Below are 14,220 nucleotides of genomic sequence, written 5' to 3'. Positions count from 1 at the left end.
ATTCAACACCAGACCACAGTGATCAATAACCTGTGATTTATTGATCACTTTTTGTTCTTAAATGCCTTATATACACTACTGAAGTTCTCAGTTTCATAATACTGTACAGAAATACTTCAAATAACCACAAATATTGACAAAGTATACTATCTTAACAAAGTACAGGGTATCTAAAATAGCAAGGCAAAAGTTAAATTTAATAAATGAGGCAAAAAATTTAACACCCAAGTAATCAAGGCTACCTTAATCAAAGTCATTTTAGAACATGCATTTAGGAGAGTAACTGAAATAATTATGAACTCACCACAGGACGAAACAAGCTAAATCATCTGAAACATACAGATGCCACATGTATCAGCGGAAAACATATTGAGGAAATTGGCAAGCAAGCATTCTGGCCTACACATTAATCTCGCAAAAGAAATTAACAGGATAAACTATAGCTAAGAATAAAAATTACTTCGCCTGATACACATTGCAGTTCACAACTGATATCACAAAGAATGCTTGGACAAGAAGGGTGGGATTTTGTCTGGAGAGCAATTCACTTTTGTGCCTGAAAAGAAGGTAAATCTGCCGTTAAACTGAGGGATGGTGAGAACACTGGAGTGCTGTGATTCTCTTGGAGGATGTATGCCCTTACCTTCTTCTGACTTTTGAACTGATTTACCTAGTTGGTTTAACAGGCAGTGAACTGTTATACAGCTTGGCATTTTTCATATACACAAGTCATTGTAAGAGGTGAAAGGAATGGTAACAGAAAAAATCCTTTTACAAACTGGGAGTTCAGTCCTGGAACTTTGTATTTTAGCCCAGAAACCACCCATAGATTTACCGAGCCACCTATCTAAAGATAAAAATCTAATTCTATATCAGTCCAGGATGGAATAATGACAATATTATGAGAGGATAGACTGCCACTCACCATATAGTGGAGATGCTGAGTCACATATAGGCACAACAAACAAGTGAGCTTTTGGCCAAAAAGGCCTTCATCAAAACTAGACAATGAACATGCAACACATTCAGGCAAACGCAACACATACATATGACCACAGTCTCTGGCTGCCGAGGCCAGACCATTCTGAAGTGACTTGAATGATTGGGTTTTAAACCACAAGCAGGAAAACAAAATCAGAAAGCCATAGAGGGAATTAGCAACAAACTACACTAAATGTATATATAAGAGAGAGGAGAGGAGAAAAAGATACAAGGAATAAAGTAAGAGTAAAAGGTGCATTATCCCAATCTACATCACTGTAATAGGCAGCAGTATAACATTACACTACACCAGATGGCGTTGACTACAGATGGGTAAACACGCAAGGAAAAACGTGAGGACAATGGAAAAATATTTAATATTAATAAGTTCAAGTGGATAATTGTTACAGTCAACAACAGTATCAGGCAGATGCCTACAGAAGAGTTGTGAAAGTGCACAGCACTGTACTGAGAGACTAAACTGGCAACAACTGTTGTCAGGCCTGTTGGTTTAACAATAAATCGTGCACATGGAAACCAAGAGGTTGCGGGATTGAATCCCAGGTGAACAACGGAAATTTTCCAATCTGCCTTTAACTTAGCCTTCACCTCTTTGTGACATGAAGATTTACTCGAAATGGCATGTGGTTTGGATTCCATGTGAAACTATAGGTCATTTTTAGCTATTAGGATTACTGGGGTAGGTAGCAACACACAAGATTCCAAAGTGGCAACCAACTGAACAACTTGTAACAAGGTCATTGAGCCACACAAAATTTTTATTACAGCAATTGTCTGCTGCCTTTTACTTCAGTTCAGTTGAATCAAAATGACAGAGTTTGTGGAGGTGGTGACAATTTTTTGTGACATTAGGCAGTTGATGTGCGACTTTTGTAATGGCTGGCACAGCTTTGGCTGTAAGGCCTTTCCAGAAAATTTCATGCTCAAATATACAAGAATTAACAAAAATATGTTCTTCAAACAAATGTTATCATAATATTCATTTACAAAATGCTACTAAATACCCATACTCTATGGCCTGTGTGTTACCTGCTGCAAGGTATGTGTAGAAGCTTTTAGACCAGCGAGACCGTGTTTTCAATTGCATGAAGCAGCGATGGGCATTATTCCAGTCCAGCTGTATCAGGTGGCACCAGCCCACTTCATGCAGGCAGAGAAGCTGTATTTCTCGCTGGGGTGATCTCGTAACTGCAGCTTGATAGGCTTCAAGAGCTCCATCAATATTTGACTGTTGAAAGAAAAATAGACCATGTACCTTTAAATAGGGCTTGATTTTGGATTACCAAATAGCTATTAGAGAGTATTTCCCAATCAAGACTGAAAAAGGGGCTTGCATTGACATTACCATTATGTATTTATAAAGTCATCTGTTAAAAATCATGATTCATTGCATCCAGTAACTTAATAATGTAGTGAGGAGAAATAATAATTATTCCCTAATAAGAAGTTAAAATAGATAATGCCAAATGGATACCTAAAAGATCTATTACTACAAATACACTCATAAATTAAAGTAACTACAATATAATTAGTGTCTATTGGCTTTCCCATTCAATTCTTTTAATTATTTCTTACTTTTTCTACCCACATTTCATTTCAAGCATTTCCATTTTGTATTCTGTAAGCATATCTATTGGAATGACTCCTTACCCTCTCCCTTAAAACCCACATCCTTTCATCTTTCCTTCTCCTTCCCTCTTTCCTGATGAAGCAACCGCCGGTTGCGAAAGCTCGAAACTTTGTGTGTTATTTTATTGTGCCTGTCTACCGGCGCTTTCCCGCTTGGTAAGTCTTGGAATTTTTGTTTTTAATATATTTTTCCCATGTGGAAGTTTCTTTCTATTTTATTTGCATCTATATATTGTCATGTAGAGGATGGTGTAATTCCATGAATGACGAACACTAACTTCACTTAACAAAGGTTTATTCAGCACTTGGCACATACAAGAGCATGGAGTGAACTGCCTCCAGTCAGAGCACACACAGTTACAGAACATTACAGTACAATGATTCTTGACATCTGTGGATACTTCCAGAAATTAAAATTTTACAGTCAAGGTGAGTTTTGAACTCACAACCCTCTGTGCAACAGTCCAGCATCAGAACCACCACACCACGGTGACAACACCACTCAGAACAGTGTCTCGGTGTTACATCCTTCTAGTCTGGGAACAAGTCATCAGTCCTGCATACTCCAACTCCCAATGACTAATGTTCACCCTGGTGGTGATGATCCTAGAACTTCTTTTGCCGTTACGCTCTTCATCACCTTTCTACTTGTTGCCTATCGCTGGAGCTCCAAATTTACGCTGGGTTGCAGGATCCTTATAGGGCTTCATTCGAAGGACGTAGACCGTATCTCTGATCTTTCGTCAGCTTGTGTCTGGGTCAAAATCTTCAACTTCATAAGTAACATCAGACAACTGTCTTAACAACCTTATAAGGTCCAAAGTAGCACCTGAGGTGCTTCTCAGAGAGACCAACCTTCCGAACAGGAGTGAAGAGCCAGACGAGGTCACCAGGCTGGTAGACAACAGGGCGGTGGCTCGCATCGTACCTTTGGCTATTGTTTTCTTTAGCCTACAGCATGTGGAGTCTAGGTAATTTCCGAGTTTCCTCAGCTCTGGGTAACACCTGGCCAATGTAGTTGTCGTTCATGTCATTAGGATGTAATGGAAACACAGTGTCCATCATTGTAGTCACCTCACGTCCATGCACAAGGAAAGAGGGTGTATCCCGTGGTGTTTTGTTTGGCGGTGTTATAGGCAAACATCACGAAAGGTAGCACCTCATTCCAGTTGCTCTGCTCAACATTGACGAACACTGATTTCATGTAAGCCAAGGTCTTATTAAGGTGTTTGGTAAGCCCTTTAGTTTGAGGATGTTAGGCAGTCGTCATGTGATGAGTAATGTTGCACCCATAGTTTATCTCTGTCACAATTCGATTGAAAAACTTTCTCTTGACTTGTAATTAATTACCTTGGGGCGTATTTTAATACAATGTCTTCTACGATGAATTTGGCTACCTCGGATGCTTTGGCCACTTTCACAGCTTTTGTAATGGCATAGTGTGTCAGATAATCAGTGCAAACAATAATCCATCTATTGCCACTAGTAAACATTGGAAATCATCTGAGGAGGTCAATCCCAACACGCTGGAAAGGCATTTCGGCTAAAGAATCATGTTGAGCACCACCCCAGATAAACTTAGCATCAGCTTTTAACAACTCTTGGAGTGGCCTTCTCACATCTCTAACACTTTTAGGAATAGGAAATTCCATTATAGATCTCACATTTTCTGGGTCTGGCTGCACACCTTTGTTTGACACAAAGTGTCTAGGTATTTTGATTTCTTTTGCTCCAAAGAGACTATTTATTGGATTAAGTTTCAGTCCACCTTGTTGGAGACACATAAGAACAGTCCTCAGTCTTTTTATATGCTCATCATATGTCTCTGAGAACACTATAATGTCATCTAAATAACAAAGACACATCATCCACTTCAGGTGACTTAGAAGATTATCCATCATCCATTCAAAAGTTGCTGGTGCATTACACAAACCAAACGACATTACCTTAAACTCATACAGGCCCTCAGGCGCGATGAATGCAGTTTTCTCACGATCAGCCTCATCTACTTCGATTTGCTATTATCCCGAGTACACGTCCATGGTTCAGAAAAACTTAGCACCCTTCAGACAATCTAGTGTATTGTCAATTTGTGGAAGAGGGTAAATGCCATTTTTAGTTATCTTATTAAGCTTCCTGTAATCAACACAAAAGTGCCAACTGACATCCTTCTTCCTAACGAGAACCACTGGTGATGACCATGGGCTCTGTGAAGGCTGAATGATGTCATTCTTAATCATTTTCTCTACCTCGTCACAAATTACGTTCTGTTGCTGACACACTGTATGCTCTCTGGCTTATTGGTTGATGGTCTCCAGTGCTAATACGGTGCTTCACTGTCGGTTTGTCTAATTTGTTCTTCACCCATTGATTGAACATTCAGGATTTAAGCATTCAGAAAACTTTTGAAGAATGGCAGGTAGCTTCTTCTGTTGTTCCCTAGAGAGATCTTGTGATAGTCGAGCTAGAAGATCTTGTCTCATTGTGGTAGTGCTAATTTCGCCCACAGACTCAGCATGGGAGGTTTCTATGACGCGCAGCTGTTCTTCAATTAAAGGCTCAGTGTTTGCTACGCACATGCATCTTGGAAGGACCTGCAGTGCTTGGCGACAGTTAACTATCCACAATTCACCAAATCCGTTCTTAAACGAGATGACAGAGGCTGGGATAATGAAGTTATTCTGCAGTGGTATGGTTCTCTTACATTCCACTACAAGATCCATGGATTGATGCATGGCATGACACATGGCAGTTACCTTTCTGGCACTGACTGCACGAATCATCATTTCATCCAGCACACACAGTCTACACACACTCTGATGCGCATCTTCCTGTCCACAGTAACTCATCTTGTCTAGCATAATCTTCAAGTGACCACACTCTACAATTGCCTGAGAAGTTTTCAAAAAGTACCATTCGAGAGAATGATGTCATGACTACACTCTTGTAAGATGATGAATTCTAAGGGCTGTGTATGGCCACTTATACCAACATGAATGATGCATCTTCCTGTAGGTTTTACGTATTTCCCATTAGCCACCTTCAGTAGACATGTCTTGTTGTTGATGACGAATACGGTTTTCCGCAACTGGCAATGGTACTTCTCCAAAATGACTGAATATGATGCTCCAGAATCCACAAGAGCTTGGGCTGGCCGGCCATCCATGAGGATATTAACAGTTTCCTATCGTTTTTGTAGTGATTGACGGCAGAGGATTTCTCTCTCTGGCGGCCTCACCTCTAAGGAAGGTCGCACCCATTAGTTTTCCAGATTGCAGGGGCTAGGTGATCGGCTGGAGTTTCTAAACGGCGATGGAGACCTTGTTCAGCATGTTGGGGAGCGCCCTCTTCAGCGGCTAGCTTGTGTCGATGGTGACCTACATTGTCGTGCACCATCTTCTTGTTCATCTTCGTTGTCCTAGAGTTGGTGTCGGCTAAGATCAGACTGCTGTCTTCTGGCACGGGCATCATCAAATATCCACAACCTTTCTCGACAATAAAGTCACAGTGGAAACATACTGGTTGGTTATCCTGGGTCTTCCAGACATCAGTCTCCCTTGGCGCCGAAACAGGTTACTCATGCGGTATTGTAGGAACGTAACTCTGCCTGGGTCTCGACTTTTTCACTGTTTTAAAGGGAAATGAAGGACGAGAGATTGGATTCAATGTGTGTTCCACATCCTCCATTATGACCTCTTGAAGCGTCTCAGATTTTTGCTCGTCATTCAATCCAAGTGCCTTCTGAACTTCCTCTCTCACCATCTGATGATGAACACTTGTGAAATTAATTTCTTCCTCCATCAGAGACATTGATACGATGGTTGGAAGCCGTTCAACCTTCTTGTGTGTAATTCTTTGTTGATGCATTGTCCCGATATACTGGCACCATTTTATGAAGTCGTCTCCTTCAGGAGTAGGGCTCGATACATGTCCTCGGCAACACCCTTCACGAGATGTGCAACCTTATCTTCCTCCTTCATTTTAGGATCCACTATTTTACACAGCTTCAAGACATCTTGAATGTAGGATGCTGTAGTTTCTCATGGATGCTGTGCCCTGCACTTTAATTTATCTTCAGTCTTGCACTTCTGTTGTCGTGTGTCGCCAAAATACTTGCGCAGTTCCGCCTGGAATACTTCCCAGTTTGTGAACTTCTCCTCGTTGTTCTCATACCATTGCTTGGTAGTGCCCTCCAAGTAGAAAAATACATTAGCCAAATACACAGTGTCATCCTACTTGTTAAATTTGGCTATATGCTCATATAATTTCAGCCACTTGTTTGGATCTTGGCCATCATTACCAGGGAACCCGAACAGATGGCTCATGTGGTGACACACAGTTGATGTTATCGTAACATCCTCTTCTTCTTCTGTCTCTGATAGATTGTAAACTGTTGAATATGGCTCGAACTCGGGTTTCTCGCCATGTAAACATTGGTTCTGTCGCGGCCTGATGGGAGCCACTGTGCCATTGATAATGTGCGCTATCAGAAGTTCCAATACCCAGCGCCTCCACCAGAATAATTTCACACAGAAGGTGTAATTCAATGATTGGTGAACACTAACTTCACTTAACGAATGTTTATTCAGCACTTGCACATACAAGAGCGTGGAGTGAACTGCCTCTGGCCAGAACACATACAGTATACAGGGTGTTACAAAAAGGTACGGCCAAACTCTCAGGAAACGTTCCTCACACACAAATAAAGAAAAGATGTTATGTGGACATGTGCCCAAAAATGCTTAATTTCCATGTTAGAGCTCATTTTAGTTTCGTCCATATACGCTCAATGGAGGACGTTATTATGATTTCATATGGGATACTGTACCTGTGCTGCTAGAACATGTGCCTTTACAAGTATGACACAACATGTGGTTCATGCACAATGGAGCTCCTGCACATTTCAGTCGAAGTGTTTGTATGCTTCTCAACAACAGATTCGGTGACCGATGGATTGGTAGAGGCGGACCAATTCCATGGCCTCCTCACTCTCCTGACTACAACCCTCTTGACTTTCATTTATAGGGGCATTTGAAAGCTCTTGTCTCTGCAATCCCGGTACCAAATGTAGATACTCTTCGTGCTCGTATTGTGGACGGCTGTGATACAATAAGCCATTCTCCAGGGCAGCATCAGCGCATCAGGGACTCCATGCGGCGGAGGGTGGATGCATGTATCCTCGCTAACGGAGGACATTTTAAACATTTCCTGTAACAAAGTGTTTGAAGTCACGCTGGTATGTTCTGTTGCTGTGTGTTTCCATTCCATGATTAATGTGATTTGAAGAGAAGTAATAAAATGAGCTCTAACATGGAAAGTAAGCGTTTCCGGACACATGTCCACATAACATATTTTCTTTCTTTGTGTGTGAGGAACATTTCCTGAAAGTTTGGCCCCGTACGTTTTTGTAACACTCTGTACATACAGTTACAGAACATTCCAGTACAATGATTCTTGACATTTGTGGATTCTTCTAGAATGTACTCTAATCAAACATAGAAATTGAAATTTTACAGTCAAGGTGAGTTTTGAATGCATGCAACAGTCCAGCATCACAACCACCACACCACGGTGACTGCACCACTCAGCCTCTTCTGCAATAATATATTATAGAGTAATTTCAAAATCCATACACAATGATGATGAATAAACATGAAAATCTAATCCGGTTAGAATACAACAACAGGAAGTGCACCATCTAGCCATATGTCAACCCAGTGCGTGAACTATTGCGGTATCCATGAATCAACCCCATTTCTTCAAATAAAAATAATAATTATAATAAAATAATTTTATGCACAGTGTGGTGGACTGCAGCCAACAGGGAAATGAGAGACCCTATGGTACATTTGATAGTGTGACAAATTCTAAGTTCAATTTGAAATGTGCTTACACTGTATTACAGCAAGACAAAGAATATTGTTTACAGACACTTGCTCACTAGAACATAATGTTGACCCACACAGTGTGTAACATATCACCCTCTCCCACCACTCACTAATAATATGAACAATACAGAAACACTTCACAATGCTTTACATCCACCCACAGTTCCCTCCCTCTGTTATTTGTATTTTAGGCAGAAAATCACTCATAATTCGATGAAAAAAAAAAATCAAGTTCAGCCAAGAGCGAAAGCCATTCTAGTCCAATGTCTTAATAAGTGTTCTTAACATGCTTTAGAATACATAATTAGCAACAGAATGATTTATGAGAAGTATCATAAATTTCTTACCAATATGCTATATAGTTTCAGGGAGAGCATAAGGGAACAATTGACAGGAATGGGGGAAAGAAATACAGTAGAAGAAGAATGGGTAGCTTTGAGGGATGAAGTAGTGAAGGCAGCAGAGGATCAAGTAGGTAAAAAGACGAGGGCTAGTAGAAATCCTTGGGTAAAAGAAGAAATATTGAATTTAATTGATGAAAGGAGAAAATATAAAAATGCAGTAAATGAAGCAGGCAAAAAGAAATACAAACGTCTCAACAATGAGATCGACAGGAAATGCAAAATGACTAAGCAGGGATGGCTAGAGGACAAATGTAAGGATGTAGAGACTTATCTCACTAGGGGCAAGATAGATACTGCCTACAGGAAAATTAAAGAGACCTTTGGAGGAAAGAGAGCCACTTGTATGAATATCAAGAGCTCAGATGGAAACCCAGTTCTAAGCAAAGAGGGGAAAACAGAAAGGGCGGAAGGAGTATATAGAGGGTCTATACAAGGGCGATGTACTTGAGGACAATATTATGGAAATGGAAGAGGATGTAGATGAAGATGAAATGGGAGATATGATATTGCGTGAAGAATTTAACCAAACACTGAAAGAACTACAGTGAAACAAGGCTCCAGGAGTAGACAACATTACATCATAACTACTGGTAGCCTTGGGAGCCAGCCATGACAATACTTTGCCATCTGGTGAGCAAGACATATGAGACAGGTGAAATACCCACTGACTTCAAGAAAAATATAATAATTCCAATCCCAAAGAAAGCAGGTGTTGACAGGTGTGAAAATTACCGAACTTTCAGTTTAATAAGTCAGGGCTGCAAAATAGCTGACATGAATTCTTTACAGATGAATGGAAAAACTGGTAGAAGCTGACCTCGAGGAAGGTAAGTTTGGATTCCATAGAAATGTTGGAACACATGAGGCTATACTGATCCTACAACTTATCTTAGAAGACAGAGTAAGGAAAGGCAAACCTATGTTTCTAGCATTTGTAGACTTAGAGAAAGCTTTTGACAATGGTGACTGGAATACTTTCTTTCATATTCTGCGGATAATAGGGGTAAAATACAGGGAGTGAAATGCTATTTACAATTTGTAGAGAAACCAGATGCCAGTTATAAGAGTCCAGGGGCATGAAAGGGAAGCAGTGGTAGACAAGGGATTGAGACAGGGTTGGAGCGTATCTCAGATGTTATTCAACCTGGATACTGAGCAAGCAATGAAGAAAACAAAAGAAAAATTTGGAGCAGGTATTAAAATCCATGGAGAAGAAATAAAAACTTTGAGGTTTGCCAATGACATTGTAATTCTGCCAGAGGAGCAGTTGAATGGAATGGACAGTGTCTCTAAAGGAGGATATAAGATGAACATCGACAAGAGTATAATGAGGAGAATGGAATGCAGTCGAATTAAATCAGGTGATTCTAAAAGAATTAAAATAGGACATGAGATACTTAAAGTAGCAGATGAGTTTTGCTGCTTGGGGAGCAAAATAACTGATGATAGTCAAAGTAGAGAGGATACAAAATGTAGACTGGCTATGGCAAGGAAAGCGTTTCTGAAGAAGAGAAATTTGTTAACATTGAGTATAGATTTAAGTGTCAGGAAATACTTTCTGAAAGTATTTGCATGGAGTGTAGCCATGTATGGAAGTGAAACAGTGTAGACAAGAAGAGAATAGAAGTTTTCGAAATGTGGTGCAACAGAAGAATGCTGAAGATTAGACGGCTAGATCACGTAAATAATAAGGAGGTACTGAATAGAATCTGGGAGACGAGGAATTTGTGGCACAACTTGACTAGAAGAAGAGATCGGTTGGTAGGACGCATTCTGAGATGGTTGGCTGGTTGTTTTGGAAGGAGACCAAACAGCGAGGTCATCGGTCTCATTGGATTAGGGAAGGACAGGGAAGGAAGTCGACCGTGCCCTTTGAAAGGAACCATCCCGGCATTTGCCTGGAGTGATTTAGGAAAATCACGGAAAACCTAAATCTGGATGGCCGGACGTGGGATTGAACCGACGTCCTCCCGAATGCGAGTGCAGTGTCTAACCACTGCGCCACCTCGCTCGGTCACATTCTGAGACATCCAGGGTTCACCAAGTTAGTACTGGATGGAAATGTGGAGGGCAAAAATCATTGAGGGAGACCAGGAGATGAATACACTAAGCAGATTCAGAAGGATATAGGTTGCAGCAGTTACTTGGAGATGAAGAAGCTGGTACAGGATAGAGTAGCATGGAGAGCTGCATCCAATCAGTCTCTGGACTGAAGTCCACAGCAAGAAGAACAATGAAGCAAGATTTAATGATATCCACAACGACGTCAATTTGTGTTTGATTATAAATGTCATCATTGAGGATTTTCAGTAGCCCCCAAACAGTCAATACTGCTATGCACCTTCTGCAAATAGTTGGTAGGTTGATTGGGGGTTAAGGTCCTAAACAGCTGGTTCGTCAGTACCTCAATCCAAAGGTAGTTTCTCTGGAATTTGTGACATCTGTGTAGTACATATTCTAATGATGAAAGAATGAAGGAGGGGTAAGATCAAGGCATTGAGGACAATGCTAATGCCATAGCTAAAAAGGAATTTACGGATAAGCGTATGGGCTGGTACTTAGGTCGGAGCAGACGAGAGGTCTCCCGAGGCTCATCCAATGGTGAGAAAAGGCCTCTCCTCCCTGATTCTGATGAAGCGCAAAGACTGTTACAGAGCAAGAATGTCTTCCAATCGGTGTATTCAGAACAGTGAAATTGAGAAGGCTAAAAATGTGGTGGATATCAGTTGGACCACCAATAATAAAACCAAGAAGAGAGAAATACGTTAGGAAGCATATAGACATCCCTGAGAATCTGCATATAACAGGAATCGTCCCATTCACAGCATCCCAACCATCATTCAGTGTAGTCAAGGTGTTAAAGAACAATCCACTATTCAACAAGGTGCTACCTCTAAAATAGGGTGTGACAGAAAGGGAGACAAACCGAATCTACAAGCAGTAAAAAATAGTATGAGAGGGATGAAAGAGTGTTCCCATCAATGAATTAGGGTTGGGGGTCCCCCAGACCCAGCAAGCAGTGGAACATGCCCCAACCACCATGACCAGTACTGGAGGTAGCTTAAAATATTACATCTGAAAATAAAAATCACTTTCACAAAGAAAATGGGGAACCAGTTCAACCACCCATGAAAGGAAAGCCTTACTTAGTTAGGAGGGCCAGATGGAGGTGACCTTCCACTAGGATATGAGCTGTTGCCTGCAAGGCCCCAAAACTACAATGTTGGGGTGGCTCATTATGTAAAACAAACCTGTGTGTCAGCCTTGGATGACCAATGCAAAGATGACATAGGACGGTAGATTCCTTCCGGAGGAAAGGAAGGAAGAGTATCACGCAGCAGCAGTCTACTTGACTGTGCCGAGTTCATTACAGAAGGCAGTAGCAAACCAGATGCTACTGCATCTCTGAGTGAGCAGTGGTGTTATCTGCACTCGCAACTCTGCCTCTGGCATTGGCAAAGAGAATTGGGGGAATGTGAATAACCACCACATGGTCGGCCAGTTCATTCTCTGAGATACCCATATGACTTGGGGCCCAGAAAAAGACAATCGAGCAGCCAGTATGACTAAGATCCGTGAGAAGGTCATGATAGCTAGGCGACAGGAGTAACATCAGTCAATGTCCTGAACTCTGTTCATTGAGTCACTACACATTAAAACACATTCAAGGGAGGCCTGTTTTATAAAGTGGAGAGCTCTGTTGACAGTTATCAGGTACACTGTAAAAACCACTACATGTTTCTGGCAACAAATGATGTTCCAAGCTGGCAGTGGATCTTATCTGCAAATGAGGAACAGGGGATGAATAAGAGTGGTATACACTGAAGACCCTCTATTCATCACATAAGCTGTATATTGACTTTCAGAGAATAAATCTACATGTACATGTAACTGTGATTACCTCAGTCATTCTTAATTTGTTTAGTGGGATGTTGCTCAGTCATATCACACTGACAGGTTTACAGTGAAGTGCCGTCCTGAAGGCACAGATCATTACTGAAGATTTTGTGTTCTTGTAATACCCTTGTGGAGGCTTCTTCGGCCTACTGGTCTTTATGTTTACCTTGTGGGATACTCACATGACTAGCAAGCACTTTGATACACATCCATTATGTAACCATGATCTGTTGACCGGAGGCATCATCTGGTGCACTTTAAGTATAAATGTTTCATGGTCTGCATGATAGCTACCAACATGACTGAAAACATCACTTTTCTCATTTGTTGGTATGCACATTCATGTAACTCTATATTTTGTCTTACACATCTCTATAGATAGCATTGAAGTTGGGGTATTTGTCACGTACATAGAGGTATGAACACAAGTCAGTCTGTGTTCCCTTCATCTCTGTGGAATAAACCAAAATGAATCTCAGATAAACTCTTCATCAAGAAAGCCTCTCTCTCTCTCTCTCTCTCTCTCTCTCTCTCTCTCTCTCTCTCTCTCTCTGTGTGTGTGTGTGTGTGTGTGTGTGTGTGTGTGTGTGTGTGTGTGTGGGCGCGCGCGCGGTGGGGTGTCTGTGTGCCCGTCTAGTGAACAAAGTTGAAGGACATCATTTAGAACTTACAGTCCCTCCCCTCCAACTTAATCAGCTGTGGGACAGTTTAGGAAAAGAAGGTATCCTACTTTTATTAAGAATGCCATCAGATGGGGATTCCAAAAACCTCTGCAGTTTACTAGACACACAATGAGGACAAAATTGCAGCATTCCACACGAGAAGAGAACATTATTTGAAATTTTAAAGTACCTGTTTTTGGAATGAGCTGTTTACTCTGTAGTGGAGTGCATGCTGATATGAAACTTCCTAATAGAACGAAACTGCTTGCCACGCTGGGATGAAACTTCCTAACAGATCGAAACTGCTTGCCACGCTGGGATTCGAACCCAGGAACTTTGCCTCTCACAGGCAAATACTTTAGCAAGTGAGCTAGCCAAGCACGACTCACAACCTACCCTCACAGCTTTACTTCCACCAGCACCTCATCTCCTACCTTCCAAACCTCACAAAAGTCTGTGGTTATCATCATTTAAAATTAACATGCATGACATCAGTGACAATCACCTAGCACAGAAAATACAGGATAACAATAAATTAAAATTAATTAAGAGGAGCAATAAAATGTGTGATAACTGACAACACTAAAAAGAAAACTGCAAAACTGCCATAAGGTGTTAAAGACTGAGAGTGGTGAAATCTGTTTGACAGAGAAACTAACTACTTCTTCCAAACATTTTTTGTATCAAAACTGGGGCTTTTGCATTAATATGTAGCCACTCAAAATAGGGGATAAATTC

At 41.1% G+C, this 14,220-nt stretch overlaps 1 protein-coding gene across 1 annotated transcript in view; it reads right to left on the bottom strand.

Moving 5' to 3' along the window:
* The window catches only part of LOC126335333 (tetratricopeptide repeat protein 39C-like), an 80,976-nt gene that overhangs the window by 28,315 nt on the left and 38,441 nt on the right, over positions 1-14,220 (bottom strand). Inside the window, exon 7 of the mRNA XM_049998490.1 lies at positions 2,032-2,230. Within this exon, the coding sequence (XP_049854447.1) occupies positions 2,032-2,230 (199 nt within the window). The remainder of the gene's footprint in view (positions 1-2,031; positions 2,231-14,220) is intronic.

This window comes from Schistocerca gregaria, chromosome 2, assembly GCF_023897955.1.
Source record: "Schistocerca gregaria isolate iqSchGreg1 chromosome 2, iqSchGreg1.2, whole genome shotgun sequence".
Classification (NCBI taxonomy): domain Eukaryota; kingdom Metazoa; phylum Arthropoda; class Insecta; order Orthoptera; family Acrididae; genus Schistocerca; species Schistocerca gregaria.
The sequence above is the reverse complement of the archived record's forward strand: the minus strand, read 5'-3'. Positions and strand labels throughout refer to the sequence as shown.